Source organism: Hipposideros armiger, unplaced genomic scaffold (assembly GCF_001890085.2).
Source record: "Hipposideros armiger isolate ML-2016 unplaced genomic scaffold, ASM189008v1 scaffold_505, whole genome shotgun sequence".
NCBI lineage: Eukaryota > Metazoa > Chordata > Mammalia > Chiroptera > Hipposideridae > Hipposideros > Hipposideros armiger.
In genome coordinates this window covers 630,642-651,255 of record NW_017731855.1, presented here as the reverse complement: position 1 = coordinate 651,255, position 20,614 = coordinate 630,642, and the positions used below count along the sequence as shown (strand labels likewise).

The 20,614-nt window shown below is 39.0% G+C and overlaps 1 protein-coding gene across 1 annotated transcript; it reads left to right on the top strand.

Moving 5' to 3' along the window:
- The first annotated feature begins 456 nt into the window (after window positions 1–456).
- On the top strand, window positions 457–18,013 carry HTATSF1 (HIV-1 Tat specific factor 1). Its single transcript, XM_019667810.1, has 10 exons — window positions 457–636; window positions 865–1,086; window positions 3,367–3,547; window positions 4,201–4,248; window positions 4,717–4,871; window positions 6,800–6,963; window positions 8,551–8,650; window positions 14,058–14,147; window positions 15,053–15,190; window positions 15,807–18,013. Exons 2-10 carry the CDS (start codon window positions 901–903, stop codon window positions 17,031–17,033), a joined length of 2,289 nt encoding a protein of 762 aa, XP_019523355.1. The 5' UTR covers window positions 457–636; window positions 865–900; the 3' UTR covers window positions 17,034–18,013.
- The last annotated feature ends 2,601 nt before the right edge of the window (window positions 18,014–20,614 follow it).

Below are 20,614 nucleotides of genomic sequence, written 5' to 3'. Positions count from 1 at the left end.
TTGCTTTTTCGTTCACTCGCTCACTCGTTCACATCAGACCCCCTGCTAGGAGCTTAAGCTGTCAAGATGAAGCCGATTCAGCGCCTACCCTAAGCAATCAGAAAAAAAGAGAGACGTTTCCCATGAGGAGGAGGAGGAGGAGCCTTTGGACGGAGGGGGCGTGGCCTTTCCTCAGCACGCCAAACCTGTTCCGCCTGCCCCATGCACCCCAAGATGGCGGCGCCCCGACACCCGCCTGCCAGGTGCGACCATTCCCACGCATTCGGGCTGCCGGCCCGCCCTGCAGCGCTGTCCGCTGCGGCCCCTGCACTACACGGCTCTCGCCGCCCCGAGGCGGCCCGCGTGGGAACCGGTGCGTGGCAGCCGCGCGCCCCGTAGTGCCCCGCCCCTGGGCCCCGCGCCGCCCGGGCCGCGTCGGCGCTTGTTGACGACATTGTGGGCGTGTCGGCGCGACCCGCGACGTCTCGTCGCATCATCAATGGCGACTGCGTCAGTCTGAGCGGGCCTCCATTCTCAAGTCATTTCCTGACGTTGCCGCGGGAGCTGCTGTCGCCTCGGCCCGGTGGCGGCGCGCGTGCGCGCTCCCGAAGCGCCCTGGATCGAGCGGCGGCGCCGAGGCCCGGCGGGGCGAGCCAGGTGGGCAGCGGCGCGGCAGAGCAGGGAGCATCGGCCCCCGCTCGCGCGCGCGCGCTCTCGTGGCGGGCGGGCGGGCGGAGCGGGGGGCGGTGCGGCCGCTGTGTGGCCCGACCTCCCGGGGGCTGCTGGGGCGCCAAGGGGAGGCGCGCCGGGGGGCGGCAGGGCGCGGGCCGAGAGCTACAGACCTCATTTTCTCTGTTCTGCTCCACCCTCATCTTTCCCTCTTAGCTCGCCCGGACCCTGCCCCTGGGCAAAGTCGGCAACATGAGCGACAACAACTTGGATGGGAAGGACGACTTTGATGAGCAGTTGAGAATGCAAGAATTGTACGGAGACACCAAGGACGGAGACACCCAGAAAGATCTCGGCGGAGAAACCAATTCTTTCGGGCAGCCACCAGATGACACCCCCTACGAGTGGGACCTGGACAAGAAGGCTTGGTTCCCCAAGGTAGGAGTGTGTCACCACCAGTGCCACTGCAAAGCGGGCCCGCCTGGCCAGCCTCGCGGGACGCTCCTTGTGCGTTTTCTTTGCGAGGTCCCGAGTTGGAGCCCCCACGGATAGTGACGTTTTTGTTGTTGTTGTGTCTGTTGCAGAACCAATGTGGAAAGGAACATAAATCTTTAGGGAGATGTCTTAAATGTAATTGAATTAAGTTTTTTTTCTATGCCTTATTTTATCTGTGAAGGTCACTATTGGTTATTACATTGGTGAGTGCTTTTTATTGCAAAAAGGAAAAACACCAAGAGCAAACTTAGTCGGTGTTACTCTCCTGGAGCCACCGTCACTGATCCTAGGAATTCAGATGTTTAGCTTGTGTACTTTGTACAAAATGCAGCTTCTTGGTTAAAAAACAAAAAGCTAGCCATTTGTATATCTTTACTGATTGAATTTTGTTTGTGCCTCTCAACTTTCCTATTCAATTTTGTCCCTAGACACATCTGTTTGAATCAAAAGTTATACACAGATTTTACACTGCGTGGGGGTTTGGCGTCCCTAACCCCTGTGTTGTTCAGGGGTCAACTGTATTTCACTTCTGGCCTGGTAGTGCCAGCTAGAGTGCAGATTTCACTTCTTCAGCCTTCTGAGTACTTTTAACAATAGTCTGATAATGGGTTCATTTGCGACTTACCTTTTTATGTTATGGTGCCTCAGAAATATGACTAGAGGTGCACAGAATATATGGATGGAAAAGGTCTGTGCATATTTATTTAGAGTACTTGGAAATCGTTAAGTATTTTATTTCAGCTTGGAAGTAAAATAACGCGTGTTAAACTTGGTTCTGTAAACTTTTCCGTAAAAGTACCCTGTTCATCAAAATCTCATATGGGTGGAAAAAAAAGGATTCCAATAGCACACTAATTGACGTTCAAACCTGTAATAACAAACTGTGTCTCCGTTGTGTTCCTTTGAAAATTATTTCAGCTTCTTTCTTTCCTGTTTTGTGTTTGTGTGTATGTTGCAACCCTTCCAAATTGTTACATTTACTACAGTTGATCCCCTAACAACATGGGTTTGAACTGCATGGGTTCACTTATACACAGCTTTTTTCCGTCTTGTGTGCAGGTGACATAAACTTATGGTATTGATAAATATAGTACAGTACTGTGACTGTGTTTTCTCTTATGATTTTCTTAATAGTATTTTCTATTCTCTAGCTATTTTATTGTAAGGATACAGTATATAATACATATACAAAATAGGTGTTAATCGACGATGTTATCAGTAAGGCTTCTGGTCAACAATAGGCTATTAGTAAAGTTTGGGGGAGACAAAAGTTATACACAGTGTTTTGACTGCAGGGGGTTCGGTGTCCCTAACCCCTGTGTTGTTCAGGGGTCAACTGTATTTCACCTCTGTCCTGGTAGTGCCAGCTAGAGTGCGGATTTCGCTTCTTCAGCCTTCTGAGTACTTTTAACAATAGTCTGATAATGGGTTCATTTGCGACTTACCTTTTAATGTTATGGAGGCTCAGAACTCTTCAAACTTTGAGTTAAAATTTTTCCCATTCCTTTGTGTGTCTAACATTGATTGGTATGAAGATATAACTACATTTCTTTCGTTGTGCAATTGTGCTTTTTTTTCTCTAAAAGCCAGGAGGATAGATGTGAGTTGCATTTGTTCTTAATTTGTTATGGCACTAAATGATAATGTGATTTAATTCACGATAAAGTCAAAACAAGCATTTGGTTTTACTATTGTTGGCCTCATGCTTCATATACCAAATCAAAGTTGCATTCCGTGTGCTCTCTGCATGCACACATTTAAGTACTTAGTGTACTTATACTTTGTGCATCTATATTGTTAAAGAAAAAATGATTCTGTTGTTAGGTTACTAGTTGACTATAGTTTTTTGTTCTGTTTTACTGTTATCTGGTACTTCCTTTGTTATATGTACTTGTAGCCTTAGTCAAGTAGACTGTGGAGAGGTAGTAATTTATAAATGAAACAACTAGAAAAAATGCCAGTATCATTTAAAATACCTTGATAGTATCTCAGACCTTTGTGTTGATAATCCAAGTACCCGTGTCTTATTTTTTTTAATCATTTTATGCACACTTTTCTATGTAAGGTAACTATTCTTGCATTTACACTTTATTACTACAACTATTACCCACTTCTATATTAAGTTGTGTGTAACTGAATATGCTGTAATTTGACACAGTATAAACTTTTTACAGGAGGAAATCAGTTTTGAATTTGTATGTGTGTCTTGAATTTCTTGTTCAGATAACTGAAGATTTCATTGCTACGTATCAGGCCAATTATGGCTTTTGTAATGATGGTGCGTCTAGCTCCACTGCAAATGTACAGGATGTCAGTGCTAGGCCTGCAGAGGAACCAACACAAAGAAAGACCCCGGAGCCCACTGATCCCAAAAAGAGGGGAGAAAAGAGAAGGGCTGAATCAGGCAAGTGGATTTAGCTTGCAAAACATGAGCGTAAAGATGTTTGAAATGTGAGTGTGTGTGTGTATGCAGTTACTTTTTTGAGAATTATAATGGCTTTGAAGGAATCGGAGAGACGAGTTTTTTAAATTATTATTTGGGTTCATAAGTTGGCTCTCAAACTAAATTGTTGTGGGCATTGGGTTGGCTGTTTCAGTTTCATGCCTCAGTTGCTCCCTTTGCAAAATAGAACCATTGTTAGGGGATTGTCAAAAGTTCTGTTTGTAAGGTGATTTTCTTGTACTTTTTTAGTTTAATTAAGTTGAACGCACTTCAGTTTTGCTTCAGCTTGACCGTGTCTAACCCAGTAGATTGGAGCTGGAAGCAGTTTCATGCCAAAGCCTAAATTCAGTGCAAGGATGAGTTTTTTTAAGGTAGAATCGGAATCATAACCAAGATAAACTAGCCCTCTTTTTTCATACAGGGCTCTGAAACTAATTTTCTATTAAAAGATCCAAATACTTTGAAAGTCGCACAGTGATTTGAGTTAGTCTGTTGTGTTCTAAGGGTAAGAAAAAGTTCCTGAAAGTTTTGAGAAACTGCCACTTTGTCAAGATTTCATGATGTGACTTTTATCTTTTCTTGCATGTGTTTTATTTATTCATTTTGATTTTTAGGATGGTTTCATGTTGAAGAAGACAGAAATACCAATGTATATGTGTCTGGTATGTATACTTTTCTAAAATTTAGGGTAGAACATATTTGATTTTGATATTTTTCACAAAGTGATTTTTAGTTTTCAGCTTCTCTAAAGTCTGTTTTTTATCGTTGTGTCATTCTTTGTTCAACTGTTTACATCAGGGAGGAATATGTGTGTTGTTTATTACAAAACTAAGAAAAATTAAGTGTATGTAAGTTTGCATGCTATCCTTTTTGTCTGCTTTAGGTAACTTGTGGTAATTTACCCCTTCCGATTCATTGATATGAGGTCTAGGCAAAGCATAATTTTAAATGTGTGTTTGAATATATTAAAACACGAAATTTCTCAGTTCTATAGATGTGATATTTTTACATACATTTAGAAAATCAAAACTGCTCGTCGAAGTTGCAGCTTTCTAATTTGTAGAATGCTAAGAAACCTCCACCTCTATTTAGATGCTTTTATAAATGTTTTCCCCCCACTAATGTTACAGGTTTGCCTCCAGACATTACAGTGGATGAATTTATACAGGTCATGTCCAAGTTTGGCATTATTATGAGAGATCCTCAAACAGAAGAATTTAAGGTCAAGCTTTACAAAGATAATCAAGGAAATCTTAAAGGAGATGGGCTTTGCTGTTATTTGAAGGTCAGTTATGTGGTCAGATAAGTTTTTCTTATCTCCATTTCTAACTCAGAAACCAGAGCTGTAATTTTGTATAGATGATAACTAAGACAGAACTATTCAAAACAGGGCGAGAAGAAAACCAAAATTTCAGATTCTGCCTGTGTGTGTCACATTGGTAAGGTTATTCACTTGTTTTTCTAAGAAAATATAATATCAGGTCAAAATATTATGTAAGTTATATGACCAAAGTGCTTCTTTTGTTTTAAAAGAGTTCTCACTGTAAAGATCTCTTTCGGAGTGTATGTATATAACCAATTCAGAACACATTTTAAAAATCCACAAAGAAAGGAAAGCCAGTAACATTTTATTTGCCCATTGGAATGAATTAGACCAGAGATAGGCAAATTCCAGCCCACTGCCTGTCTTTGTAAAAAGCTTTTTAGAACATGGCTGCATTCGTTCATTTATGCATGTTTCAACAACAGAATTGAGTGGTTGCGGCACAAACTACATGGCCCACAAAGCCTAAGATACTGACTGGCCATCTACATAGGTTTTCTGACCCCTGAATTAGATCATAAAGGAGATGAAAGCTATGCTTACTGCTTCAAAATATCTTTTTAATGGGAGAGAAGAGGATGGTATTAACAGAATTTGCAGAAACTTACGTATTCATAGTAACATAATTGCACAGGGACAGCTCGGTGAGAAAGGCAGTCTTCATTTCTGGAACACCTATCATCTTAGGAGCAGGTGCTACCCATTATTGCAGGGTACGAAAGAAATGGGTATAATGATGACATACACTTATGTCACAGAACCTGAAAATAATTACAAAGTAAAATCAAAGCAATAAAACAATGCTCCCAACACCGCAGGTGTGTTGTGAGTGTGCAGTATTTCAATGAAATCAGGAGGTAGGATTAAGCTGACAGCTTTTGGGGAGATAGGTTTTTGACCTGGTTCTTGACTATGATGGGAATGGGACATGGGCATGACCCAGTTATGTCATTTTCAAATGAAAGGAAATTTGAGAGTTTTACAAGTTCTTCAAGGATTATGAAAAATCTGTGAACAGGTTCTTCAAGGGTTTAATTGGATTTTAAAAGAAAAAAATGGGTTTTTGAGAAACTTCATGTGTATAAGTTATGACCCATAAAAATGTAAGATTGGCAAACAGTAAATTGAATTCCAGAAGAACATAGTTAATTGTTCCAGGATCCATATTTGATTGTGCAGCTGAGTTCACTTGTCTTTGTGTTCTCTTCAGGTCCTCAGATTTTTGACTCTGTAAGGACAACTACCCCCTTGTATAGGACCCAGAATCCACAAATATATCTAATGTACAAGCTGCCAGATAATCACCTTCTACTTCCCACTGTGTTACAGACCTACATTTTAATTTAACTACTAAATTAAAGGCCAGCTATGCTATTCTCAGTTCCTTGAGTCATCCAGTCTTTTAAAGCAGGAATATCTTAGAATTTTAAAACTGGATTTAAAATTCTCATTTTCTAAAATTTTAGAAATCACGCAAGTTCATTTGCCAATTTGTATACTTGAGAAATTGAGACGCCAAGAAGCAGAACTATCTAATAATGATATAATGTATTGAGCAACTACCATATGTCAGTCACTATCCTTTATGGGTATAATTCCATTTAATTTTGTCAAGACCCCTACAATGAAAGTATTACTATTCCCATTTTATGGATGAAGAAACGGGGGTTCAGGGAGCTTGAATTCCATGCCCAAGTTCACATAGCTGGTTGGGAGCAGCTGTCTCAAACGCGGGTTTCCTGAAAGTCATTCTAGAGTTCTTTATCCCAAAGTAGGTGGTTATATTTAAATCACTATTGTATACATAGTCATCATTCTTCTAAAAGCCTCCTGAAGTTTCCTTTCAGTGTGTACCTTACTGGCTGTTCACCTGTTTTACCTTTCTAAAGAGGGAATCTGTGGAACTCGCATTAAAACTTTTGGATGACGATGAAATCAGAGGCTACAAATTACATGTCGAAGTGGCAAAGTTTCAATTAAAGGGCGAGTACGATGCCTCAAAGAAGAGGAAGAAGTGCAAGGACTACAAGAAAAAGCTGTCTCTGCAACAAAAGTAGGTCTTCGTTTTTTCCTTTTTGAAAGATCTCATATAAATACCCTAGAGTATGCGTTTGATAGTAGCCACCTAGTTTTTGTTCCATCAAATATGCCTACATATGATTTTAAAAGAGTTTCATTAGTTCATCAGGAATCTTCAGTAATCTGTACCAGAGGATGATTCGGCAGTGATGGTTGTGTTTCATTTTCTGGGGTATTCATTTGTGCTACAGTGGGGGCTTAAAGGAGATAAGAGTGCTATCTCTTCAGAAAATATTGAACGTCAGATTAAATAAGATCATTTAGGCTTGTATACCAGAGCCATTAGTTCATTTTCAGTGTCAATTGAAATCAGCTACAGCAGGAGCTAGATTTTGACATACAGGTTTGTAGTAGGAATTAGAAATTAGGAATGATAGGGTTTGTCATTGTATTTACTATGTAGTTGTATTTAGTATATACATGTCATCAAGTGTCTATTAATCCACTTGTTTAATATGTATTTTGAAATATGCTAGTTTTAAGAAATTAGCCAAAACAATAAGTATTTCTGTCAGATCTAATAACACTTCTAACACTGCTTAAGCTATTGATAAAATGATCATAAAAGCATTTAGTTTTGATGTCCTATGGTTTGTACAGGAATAGTGAAATAGATACCTACAAATTTTATAAACAGTATCAGTGAAATTTAACACTGTATCATAGAATTACTAGTTCTACATACGATGCAGTGTGATAAAAAATACAGTGAATGTTTAAATTTTTAAAAAATTATTACAGTAAAAGACACATTGCCATTAATCCCCCTGAAAATCTCCCTTTTGCTTTGAACACACTTACCCCATCGTTCTTACCACTTTCTGAAGCAGTTCTGGAAGTCCTCTTGCATGAGTATCTTTAGTTGCGGTGTCATGGCTGCCTCGATGTCCTGAACCATTTTGACTTTGGGGAAGAGCCAGAAGTCGCACGGTGCCAGATCTGGTGAATAAGGTGGATGAGGACACACCATAATCTTTTTATTTGACAGAAATTGTCATACCAGAAGCAATGTGTGACACAGAGCGTTGTCATGATAAAAGATGAAGTAAAAATACTCATGAAAGAGGATTTCCAGAACTGCTTCAGAAAGTGGCAAGAACGATGGGATAAGTGTGTTCAAAGCAAGGGGGAGTATTTTGAGGGGTATTAATGGCAATGTGTGTTTTACTGTAATAAGTTTTTTTTATTTAAACAGTCACTGTATTTTTTTATCATACCTCGTATTTCAGTGTACTTTGTCATAATCATAAAATGCCTAAAAACCAATGCTACTTGAACATATTGTTTGGCTTCGAAGTGTATCGTCTTAGATAATTATACATGGTAATAATTAGCAATTTTTCAGGAATCTCATTGGAATATTTGTAACCAGACAGCAGTTCTGAAAAAAAATATGTGTTCTGGGGATTTCAGATACTGGGTCCATCCTCCACCTGCCCACTTTTATTTCAGAAAGTTCTCTGCATGGAATTGTGACTAAAATATACATTTTTGTTTTAGAATCAAATTATTATCATTATCAAATACTCCATTAAGGATTATTTCTACTTTATGGCATTAGGCAGTTGGATTGGAGACCTGAGAGAAGACCTGGGCCAGCCCGAATGCGCCACGAGCGGGTTGTCATCATCAAAAATATGTTTCATCCTATGGATTTTGAGGTAGGAGACAATATTGTTACCGCTAGAAACATTGAGATGCCTTCTTTCAAGGGAGCCCAAAGCTTGCCTCCTCCCACCTTTCTCATTAGGTCATCAGGAACCTTCAGTAATCCGTACCCAGAGGATGATTTGGCAGTGGTAGCATTTCATTTTCTGGGGTGTTCATTTGTAACACAACGGGGCTTAAATGAGATAAGAGCGCTGTTTGGAGATAGAAGCATTACTATTATAGCCTCTCATTTCGCATCCTGCACATTCATAGAGTCATAAAGGTAGGAAAACAGAGCCAAGAATCAATTGATTTTCCCATGTTTAGCCCAGTGTTCTTTTAATTTTATCCCAGGTGAGACTGTTTAATACCCATACTGTGGCCCCAAAGGGTATATTTGGTATGGGAATTCATGAAAAATATAATCATTCAAAGATTTCTGGGAGCTGCTTGTGGATTTTGAGTGTAATTTACCAAGTGCAGGTTGATTTTGTTGGGCGGGACCGTGTTCACACTTGGAATTGAAAACGTCATTTGGTACTAAAAGTTTGGTCCGCAGAGCTCCTTCGGTGAATGAAATACAGCCTCTGATGTTGAAGTAATGGAGGTTGTTTTTCAGGACCTAATTTTAACAAAACTGTTTCGTGGCTTTTAGGAAGACTTTATAATACTAAGGTCCATGTAAAATTCCAAGAACGGCGAATAAAAGCAAATGAAGGAAGGAGAGCAACTGGAGAGGTTTCAGGAATGTTAATTGCCATCAGAGTACCACGTGTTGCATTCTGCCTCTTGCTCTTATCTCCATCTTTTGGCATAGGCCAGTGGGACTATTCGTGGAAGAAGAATTCTTTAGTATCTGCCTGGATTCTGAAATGAATGATGTGACTCATAAGAAATAAATGTTCATATGTAAAATTCCAGGTTTACAGGTGATCTCGTTGCAACCAAAGCCCACTCTTGTTCCTTTTGTGCCTTTTAACAGTCAGAATGCCAATATCATTTTAGCCCCCGTAGAGACAGGGGCCCCCGTATTGTCTGTTGAGCTCCATCTGGGCGAATAGTGATGTTGATAGGGCTTACTTTGCACCTATGGAGGCTGCATGTCTTTCGAGGTCGTTGCGAAGATAAATGTCTATTTATGGTGTTTGGTGTCTCTTCTAACTGAAATCCTGAAGAATCTGGAAATACAGCAGAGCTGCTTGAGTCTTGCAGTGATAATGAAGTATGTTTGAAAAACACCTGTACACATGCATACTGGATGCTTTTGAAACACTGTTCCCGCCAGGAGGGGTTTTGAAAAGAATGCGTAGATGAATCATGGTATCTAGTCTAAGTACAACTCCAGAATTGCCTTCATCACATTTTATCCCCCTTGTAAACAATTGGTTTTTTTATTAGGTGACCTGTTGGTGTCTAAGACTTGAGGTCCTTGATTTACGCATTCCGTACTCCTAACACTTGAACATGAATGTAAATGTGAACTTCAAGTTCCTGGAACCTCTGCAAGTAGAAGCCTGTTGCATAATTACATCTGTTTTTGTTTCTGCTTCCTTCCTTGTTCACTGAGACACCTTGTTTGAGTCTAGCTACCACCCTGGCCAGACATAGTTTTTCCTAGCTTAACAATGATTCTTTCTCCAAAAAGCCACACTTATTCTTCCTTGACTCCTAGAAATTCCCTCTAGTGAATATTCTTAAGGATAGAAGTTTCATGCTTGTACTGTAAATTCTTGATTGTTTCAAAAAAAACAACACCCTTATTGGTTTAATGTAAGCTTTACTTGGGAGTTATAGAGCTTTTCTCTTACCCTGCGTTGGTTCCTTCGTGGCATTTACTATTATCTGAACTAACTTGGTCTCCTCTACTAGAATGTGAGCTCCGTGAGAACCAGAGCTCAGTCTACCTTGTTTGTTGCTAGAGTCCCCGTGTTTAGAATTGTGCCTCGCACATAGTAGGCCCTCGATATATGTTTATTAATAGGCCCCCAATATGTTTGTGAAGAAAAAGTGAAAGAATGATTGAGTGAAACTCCTGTTACAAGGCAGTCTTTCCATTCACTTAATGGATAAAACATTGTCTCTTTGGCGTCTTTACAAGCGAAGGAAAGTGTTCTTTTCAGACACTTGTGCCACCAAGGCTGGAAAGGCAGTAATGGGCTTCAGAGTTCACAGGTGGAGAAACCTTTGGTGTTGCCCATGTTTGTCCACCTGCCTGGTCTGGTGTGGTCTGCCAAGCTTGGGGGGAGTCTGTCAGTCAGAGGGACTACACACAATCTTGTTTTTTGTTCAGTGTCTCTGTGAGCCTGAACCTCCAAGTGTATCAGTATACACCTGTCTGATATAGTAGACTCTAGCCTCGTGTGGTTATTTAAATTTAAATGAAATAAAACTAAAAATTCAATTATCAGCTGTACTGGCTACATGTGGCTAGTAGCTACCGTATTGGATAATGAGTATATTCATTTCTATCACCACCGGCAGTTCTGCCGGCCGACGCTGGCATAGACATTATAGAACTCATGATATAGGTGTTCAACAGGAAAACCGGCCTCATTGGATGTTTTGGGGGAATGTTTGATTTGACTGAAGAGTCCATAGTAAGCTGAAGAACAGACATTAGCATCGAGCTTTATAGGGAAAACAAAAACTGAATTCTCAGGTTACCCGAGGTATCAGAAAGAAATCAGATTTTCAGGGAGTGGAATATATTTTTATTCCAAGTAGATGACCAGAAAGGAAGCAAAATACCTCAAAATACTCTTTGGTATCAGGGTGAACAATGTGAAGGCTTATACTTTTAATGTAACTTCAGAGGGTTTTCAGTATTTAATTCAAAGAAAAAATGTATGCCTGGCAAATTTGAATACCAAGAGGTGAATAATCAAAACTCAGATGCAAAAGCAGGTTTCTCATTGTGTAGGCCAGCCCTGTCCAGTAGAAATACGACATGAGCCACATGTTTAATTTAAAATTTTCTAGTAGCTGCAATAAGATATAACATGAAAGGGGAAATTTTAATAATGAATTTTATTTAACCTAATACATTCAAAATAATATAATTTCCACATTCCTAAAATTATTAATGAGCTAGGTTACATTGGTTTTTTTCCCCCTTTGGTACTAAATCTTTAAAATGCAGTGTTCGTTTCACATTTGCATCACACCTCAATTAGCCACATTTCAAGCGCTCAATAGCCACATGTGATTAGTGGCCATCATCTTCGACAGTGTAAGTTTAGATTAGAAAGGAATGAGAGGAAAAAAAAAAGAAAGGAATGAGAAATGTGATTTGTTTCTCCCTAGGTAAATAAAACACCACCCTGGAAAATTATGAGCATTGACTATAGAGGGTTTCAGTGCATCAGTCTTGATTTTAGTCTTGGGTCTATTGCTTCCAAAATGTTGTCTTTAGAAAATTTCCATGCTTAGCTATATGTTAGAGATTTCCTAGAGGAGGGGATTATTATCTTTTAAGCTTCAGGATATCATAAAGCAGTAAAGATACATGAATTATTTTTAAACTGGTATAAAGAAAATGGAGGTCTGGGAAGACTGGCTAAAATTTGATATCCTCGTAGGAAAAGCACTGGGGCTTTGATACAGAAATAAAAAAAGGTGCTCCCCTCCCCCCACCGTGGAATCACAACTGAAGTTTATTAAATATTTTGAAACAATTTTTGTTTGTTTTTAATATAATCCTGATTTCCCTTGCTGAATGAAGTAGAAGTATTGGGAACTTGAAAAAGCTTTTATTGACTTTTCACTCTGTGTAAAAGACTGGTGTGTTCTGTGAGGCATACGAAACACCTTCAAACAAGATTCCTGCCTTTGGAAAGCACGCAGTCTGATAGAAGCCTAATCACACACACACATCCTGAAAAGCCACATCGTGACTTTGCCAAATGACTTTTATGCTTCACTCCCCATTCCTCTCAGGTCTGATAATTATATATAAAACAAATTGGCATCTTCTCCAAAATTAGATTTTATAAGTGGGGGAAACCCAGAGTCCTGCCAACTGTAGTTTTATTTTTAATTTTTAAAAATAATTTTGTATTTTTCAATTACAGTTGACGTAGAATATTATATTAGTTTCAGGTATACAAAATAGTGACTAGAAATTCATAACTTACAAAGTGATCACCCTGATAAATCTAGTACCCATCTGGCACCGTACATTGTTATTACAGTATTTCTGACTATATTCCCTATGCTATGCTTTTCACCCCACGACTGTTTTTTATTTTGTTTTTAATTAAATTTATTGGGCTGACATTGGTTAATAAAATTACATTGCTTTCAAGGGTTCAATTCTATAATACATCATCTGTATTGTCAGCTGTAGTTTTAGAAGTCTTGGATTTATAGGATACTTTTTATTTTAAACTTAATTTTAGTAAATGCCTACCAGGTTTGTTTTTTTTTGCCTCTTGAGAGAACCTCAGAAGGGAAGAGGTACTTTTTGTATTTTCTTCTGTTTTGCAGTTCCTCTTTAGTTGGTGAGGAAGATAAAAACCTGTGAGATAGATGAATTTTGTGTTTCCTAAAAAGTGTAAGTCTGTTTCAATAGAAATTCATAGATAGGATACCCTTGTTTATATTTGCATGTAGTTGCAATTCAAGTTGTTACTGTAACTTTATGAGCCTTTTTATGCAATGGAACTTGGAGAAAGATTTGTTAATTCTCATAGGAAATCTTAAATCCTTTGGGTTTTAGGGCGTGGAGGAGGTGTCCACGTGACTAAGCGGCAGTGCTTGAGTGTTCCTAATAGACGTCATTGCAGGAAAGCACCAGCTAAGAACAAGCGTTATTGTGTGCTGTAACAGCTGATTTGTGTGGTTCTTTTGCAGTGTGATAGGCGACCAGATAAACAGGAATCCTTATAAGGGAGGTTTACCCTGTGAGTTAAAATGGAATCTTGGAAGCACAAAGAACAATCTTAGAACACTTCATCAATGAAAGGGCTATATCTCTCCCCATTACATTTCTTAAATAGGAATCTATACAAAACCCAAAGTAAAGGGCTCTTATTCTCACAGTCATCATGGCTGGGCAGCACATAGGAATTAGCCGTCTCAGGCTTAATATGTGCCACAGGGCTTCTCCTGCCCATACAGCTGCCTTATTTGGGATTTCCAGTCCCGCTCCTCTGCCAGGGCACACTCCTGCTGCCCTCTCTCTTTCTCCATTTCCTCTGTCTTAAAAGCAGGGCAGACCTGTAGTAGCAACAGCAGCTGTGGAAGTTTAACCTTATTTGATTTTGATTTTTTTTTTTAATTTTGTAGACTGAATACAGATGTAACTAACTTTAAGTAAAACCTTTTTTTTTAGTTGGATGGTCAAAGAAGAAATTTGATTCTCACGATTTGTTCTTAAAGAGAGGGGCAAACCCATCTGAATCATGCCTATTTTTGCAGGATGACCCACTGGTGCTGAATGAGATCAGAGAAGACCTTCGCGTAGAGTGCTCAAAGTTTGGACAAGTTAGGAAGCTCCTTCTTTTTGATGTAAGTTCATGGCTTGGACAGAGGATTTCTGAAGCAGTCATTCTTCCGGTTAAAAGTTACTACCAGATGTTAGTATGCCCCAAATTTTAGATTAATGTTTTTATATAGTAGGCGTGCTATCTAGTTCCAATCATCTGTTAACAACAATTAGATGAACATGGATTGTAAGTCAAGGCTCTGATAGACTTGGTACACCATGAGTATTTCCCTTTGTCATCACTCTAGATGATATGATCAGGTAAAGAAAAGACAAGACAAACATATGAAACCTTACGGTTCCCTGTTTGCCTACATTTCCTCCTCTTGAATGATTCTCCTCCTCCATATTTGGAGAAGAACAACCAAGAAAAGTATTCCACTGTATGTTCCCCTTCTGACTTCTTTTCTACTTCCAAAATTGATATGTAATAATAATGAAAAGAGTTGTTTATTGACTGCATACTACAAACTACTTTGCATGTTGTCTCATTTAATCCTCACAGTCCTTAGAGGTAGGTAGGTGCTCTTATACTCATTTTACAGATGAGGAAGCTGAAAGTTTAGAGATTGAGCACCTTGCCCAAGGTCATTCAGCTGCTGAGTGGAAGAGCCGGGATTGAATCCCAGAGCTGTTCGACTTCAGAGTCCATATTTAACAACTAATATACTGTCTTGCCTCTCCTAGGCAGTGTTGTCAGCACAAACATTTCCAAGGACATCGTGCCTGGCTCTTTCTAGAAAAGATTAAGCTAAAGAAGCAGCGAATTGTGTGTCACTGGCTGGGGTAAAAGGGAACAAGGGCTTCGTACATAGTGTCTTTTAGCTCAAGTTATCAGAAAGAACACTACTTACGTACTTTGTCAAACGTGTATGATTTATTTTGAATTTTCTCATTTGTCCCTCCTTTTTCTTCCTTGTCTTTATAGAGACACCCAGACGGTGTGGCCTCAGTGTCCTTCAGGGATCCCGAGGAAGCTGACTATTGTATTCAGACCCTTGATGGACGGTGGTTTGGTGGCCGTCAGATCACTGCCGAAGCGTGGGACGGGACGACAGATTATCAGGTAAGTTCTGCAACTGTCAAGGGCACATGAGTTGTTTTATTACCAACAAATACTGATCTAGCAGTTCTTCAGACAAGTGTTGAATTTGGTTTAATCTGTGTAATTATAGTAGTACTTTTAAATAACACTGGGTTGTCGGAAAAGTCATGACACATTTTTGCAACAAACAACACAGGAAAAATACGTCATGACTTTTCCGACAACCCAATACTTTGCATTCAGAGAGCATAGAAAGAAAAATGTTTCAGCGTTTCAGCTTATAAGTCTGAAATCTGAGGCTTGCTTAGAGTAGTGATAAGAAAAGAATACATTAAACCAAAATGTCTCTCTTTCTTTCTGTGTTATAAAGTATAGGCAGAGTTCAAGTATTAACTTCTTAGTGGATGAGACATTTCTGCGGAACTGCAGTGTAGGGCATTTATTTAAATGATCTTAAGGTCAACTCTAGTAAAGCAAGATGTAAAGTTTTGAAAACTGAAGATAGAGAATTGCTTTACTTTCCTAAGTGGTGCCTTATAAAGTCATGGTACTTTTGTCAATATTAGAAATGCTGAAAGGCATTGTTACTTCTTTTTGTCCAAAACTTCCTTTAATGCTAGTTTCCATTTATGCACAGGTGGAGGAGACCACAAGAGAAAGGGAGGAAAGGCTGAAAGGCTGGGAGGTTTTCCTCAATACTCCAGAGGCCAATAAAGGGCTGCGGCGTTCAAATTCCATCTGTGCCCCAGAAAGGCCAGGGCCTTCTAGAGTGAGGCATTTTTCGGAGCACCCTGGTACATCTAACATGAATGCTCAAGAAGCCGCAGCTCAAATGGCATTCGAAGACCCTATAGATGAAAAGAAGTTTGAAAAATCAGAAGATGGGGGAGAATTTGAAGAAGATGCTTCTGACAAAGATGCTGAAGAAAGTGGCCCTGAGAAAGAGGCTGAAGAAGGCTGCCTTGAAAGAAAGCCCGAGGAAGGCTGCCCCAAACGAAAGCGGGAAGAAGACTACCCTGAAAGAGAGCCTGGAGAAGCCAGTCCCGAAAGAGTATTTGAAGAGGGGAGTCGTAAACAACAGTCCAAAGAGAATAGCCCCGAAAGAGAATCCAAAAAGAAGAAACTCAAAAGTGATTGTGAAGAGAATGGCCTTGAAAAAGAGTCTGAAGAAGGTGGCCCTGACAGGGAGTCTGAAGAAGAGGACAGCCCCCAAAAGGAGTCTGAAGAAGACAACTGGGAAGGAGAATCGGAAGACTGCTCTGAAAAGCAGTTGAAAGATGGCTCCGAAAAAGAATATGAAGAAAATGGCCTCAAAAAAGAGTTCGATGAGGATAGCTCTGAAAAGGAGTTCAATGAAAACGCTCTCGAAAAAGAGTTGGAAGAAAATTACTCTGGAAAATCAGAATTTGAAGATGACAGCTCTGATAAAGTATTTGATGAGGAAGGCTCCGAAAGAGAGTTTGATGAAGAATCAGATGAAAAGGAGGGACAGGAAGATGCATATGAAAAAGTTTTTGATGATGAATCTGATGAAAAAGAGGATGAAGGAGATGCAGATGAAAAGGGGCTTGAAGATGGAGATGAAAAGGAGGAAGAAGAAGATGCAGATGAAAAGGTGTTTGACGATTCAGACGAAGACGTAGATGCAAAGGAGGATGACGATATAGATGGAAAGATGTTCGAAGATGATGACTCCAACGAGAAATTGTTCGACGAGAATTCCAGCGAGAAGTTGTTTGATGATTCTGACGAGAGAGGGACTGTGGGTAGCTTGGGGAATGCTCAGGAAGAAGGGCCCCTGTCCACTGGCAGCAGTTTTGTCCTCAGTAGTGATGACGACGACGATGGCGATGATGATATTTAACCCCTTAAACTTGGCTTTTGAGGGCAATGCCTCCATCTACATTTTGCCTCCAGGGTAATTACTGGTAGTGTAACATGAACGTGTGCGTAGTGGTAGGATGCCATCAGATTAGTGCATTGCCGTTTCCATTGTCACCTGTACTTACCGGTTTTAAATCTAAAATTGGCTGTCCAGTTAAAACTTCATAGTGTCATGCAAATAAACTGGATACTCGTCCTTTGTCAGATTTGTTCATTGCATGTAGAATAATATTTTTCAAGTATTCTGGTTGAAATTTATGATACTCAAAAGTAAAACTAAGTTGTTAATATACAGAAACTGAAAATTGGACTTGAGTTAAATTGCATATTAAGTTCTTGCTATTGCTTTCTTCGTACTTAAGTTCAGTTTTTTAAGGATTTGAAAAATCCTGTAGGCGTCTCCTTGCTTCCAGTTTATGTTACCACTTAGGTCCCCATTTCCTCTCTCTACACCAGAACATGTTACTAAACTTGTAAACAGCACCTTGGAGTTTTTCCTTGCCCAGTCCTTGCGAGTAACTTGTTTTTCTTTTCTACCTTCTTTCCATGAAAATTGACTATTAGATGTGCAAGAGTGAACTTCCTGAACTGCTTCTGTTACTGAAAATATATAGAGAAGATTAGAATTATGCGTACTGTTTGGGCCCCTCTAGAAGTTGATTAGAACTGTGGGACCTCTCCCCAGATAAGTGCGCACACTACACAACTTTTTCTATACAGTTTTGGGAGGTTCATGGATCCCCTGGAGTTTAAGAATGTCTTTAACCATGAATACTTTCAGTTTTGTGTTTTTCCTAGAATCATTGTGCCTAGTACTGTGCTAAATTGTATAGTTCCAATAAAACTGGGTCTTTCTTGCTCGTGCTTTCCAAATTCAATGATTGACTTGTGTGTAGCTTTAAGAAGTTACTCATAAATTAGAAGCATTGAAATAAACTGCATTGAAGCTTTTTCATTTTACTGTCTGTACGTGTATTCATTACCCTCTTTAGGCAGAAAAGAGTTCTTGTACATCAAGCCAGCTTTCTGAGAATTTTTCAGTTGATGTCTGGGATTTCTTCAGATCTGGATTTTCACCAGAATAAATCAGTAAAAGAGGTGAAGAAAGTTAAAGAGAAAAATTGCAAACCAAAATAGAGTTCCCTTTAAAGATAAGTCAGAAGCACCTAAATTTAAATTTATTTGAACGTTGATTTTCTAAATGAAGGGGAAAGAAAGCTTTATCTTCCATATACAATGGTTGGGATACTAACTACAACTTTTAAATGAGCTCTAAGACCATTGGGGGGAGGGCTGTTTTTCATTCTGACTTGTTTTCCCGGCTCATTAATTTGGTTGTTATCAAATACTCATATTCTTTTCATGTAAACACCCTGGAAGTAAAAGTGGCAAACAGCTAGAAATTGGTAAATGTGTGAGGTGCTATTGATAAGAGTCATTAATTTTACTAACAGTTGTCACCCCAGTAAACTAATTAAAAAAAAGCCATGAAGCACACACAGTCACCTGTTTTCTAAGTAACCAGGTTTTATTGGTCCTGAAAATGAAATGTATTGCAAGGCAAAAATACATCCAGTTATCAAAAGAAAAGAAAAATACAGGGTGGATTTTAAGTATAGCAATGCTCAACAATTACCTGGCATTTTCTAAATGGAAGGCTCCTTAAGATTATATATGTTTTTAACCCTGAATGTGTGACCCAGAAGTGGCTTCAGGGATGCCTCTTAAAAGGCTTGAATGCCCTGCTGAGTCTGCAAGTACCTTGTATAGGAACAAACTTGCAACTTTGTTAGAAGAACAAATTATTTGTCTTGCCAATATTAATGAAATATTTGAAATTGTGACTGCTTTCTACAAAAGAAAGTAACAAGGCTAAATTGGAGTAATTCATTCCAAGGACCTCTGTTTTCCTTCTCAAGTAATGATAGCTCTGGGCTCTTCCTGAAGACCCGAGTGGCCAAAATCTGGTCCATTTGGGCCACTACCTCTTCCTTTTTGGAGTGGGATCTGTTTTCCTGATGTAAATTATCTGGTGATTCTGAGACTTGGAAAAAAAAGGTAGGAGTTTGCTAATTGTCTGAATACCCCTTTCTCAAATCATGTGAATCTTCAGTTTTTTAAAGTAAACCAAACATTTCAGTGTTAATGCTGAGAAGTGCTCTTAATTAGTTGGAATAAAATCATGGCTTGGAGAGCAATTGAAGGCTTATAAATGTGCCCTTTCAGTATTTGTTAATATTCTTATAGCTTGTTTTTCCCTTATTTGGCCTCTCAGATGCAAACCATGCCATTTTTTAAAAGACAGTCACTTCATTTCAAATCCATTTGCTCGAATTTTGCCTCTTATCACACCTCATTTACATGACATGCTTTGTTGACATCTCTGTAAAATACCTGATATAAGAAAAATGTTAATGGGTGTAAAAGGGGAAGGGATTAAGATGTACAAATTGCCAGTTACGAAAACAGTCACCGGAATGTAAAGCACAGCATAGGGAATATAGTCAATAGTATTGTAATAATTATGTATGATGTCAGATTGGTACTAGACTTATCAGGGGGATCATTTTATAAGGTATATAAATGTTTAATCATTATGTTGTACACCTGAAACTAATACTATATTGTCATGTCATCTGTAATTGAGAAATTTAAAAAATAAAAAAAATTTTAAAAAGTTAAAATGTTTCCTTCCTAAAATCACAAATTGATATTGCAAATAGCCCAAAGTTTATCACAGGGATTGATTGCTTGAAAAAAAATACTTTATATTTAAATTTTATTTTTAGGTGTTCAGAGGCCTACGGATAAGTTGTACTTTTCATTTGGAACCAAGAGGACACTGATCTTATGGGATGTCAGATGCATTAGTCTCAAATAGAAAGCACGAGCAGGTTGGCTTGTGTTTATAGTTTAGTTTTCTGTAGAACTTACAGGCAGCGGTATTAAGTCCTGGGCCAGATTTTTTTAAAAAGTGAGGACAGCAGCAGCAGCACAAAAGTGGCTTTTTGCACCACTTGTTAAAAAGTTTCTGCTGAAATTAAAACCACAATGAGATACCACCTCACCCCGGTCAGAATGGCTATCATCAATAAATCAACAAACAACAAATGCTGGCGAGGCTGTGGGGAAAAGGGAACCTGGTGCACTACTGGTGGGACTGCAGACTGGTGCAGCCATTATGAAAATCAGTATGGAGGTATCTCAAAAATCTGGAAATGGAACTACCTTATGACCCAGCAATCCCACTCTTAGGTATTTATCCAAAAAATCTCAAGACATTAATCCGAAAAAATATATGTACCCATATGTTCATTGCGGCGTTATTCACAATAGCTAAGACTTGGAAACAACCAAAATGCCCATTGGTAGATGACTGGATTAAGAAACTTTGGTACATTTACACAATGGAGTATTACTCAGCTATAAAGAAGAAGAAAATAGTACCATTTGCAACAATATGGATGGAACTAGAGAACATTATACTAAGTGAAATAAGTCAGTCAGAGAAAGACAAATATCATATGATCTCACTTATACGTGGATTCTAAGGAACTGAAT

Bases quoted from the DNA above. Each gene is read 5' to 3' on its own strand.
- HTATSF1 (XM_019667810.1), top strand. From the start codon at position 901: ATGAGCGACAACAACTTGGATGGGAAGGACGACTTTGATGAGCAGTTG. The intron at 8,651-14,057 runs GTAGGAGACAAT...CTATTTTTGCAG, and splicing joins TTCATCCTATGGATTTTGAG to GATGACCCACTGGTGCTGAA. The intron at 15,191-15,806 runs GTAAGTTCTGCA...ATTTATGCACAG, and splicing joins ACGGGACGACAGATTATCAG to GTGGAGGAGACCACAAGAGA.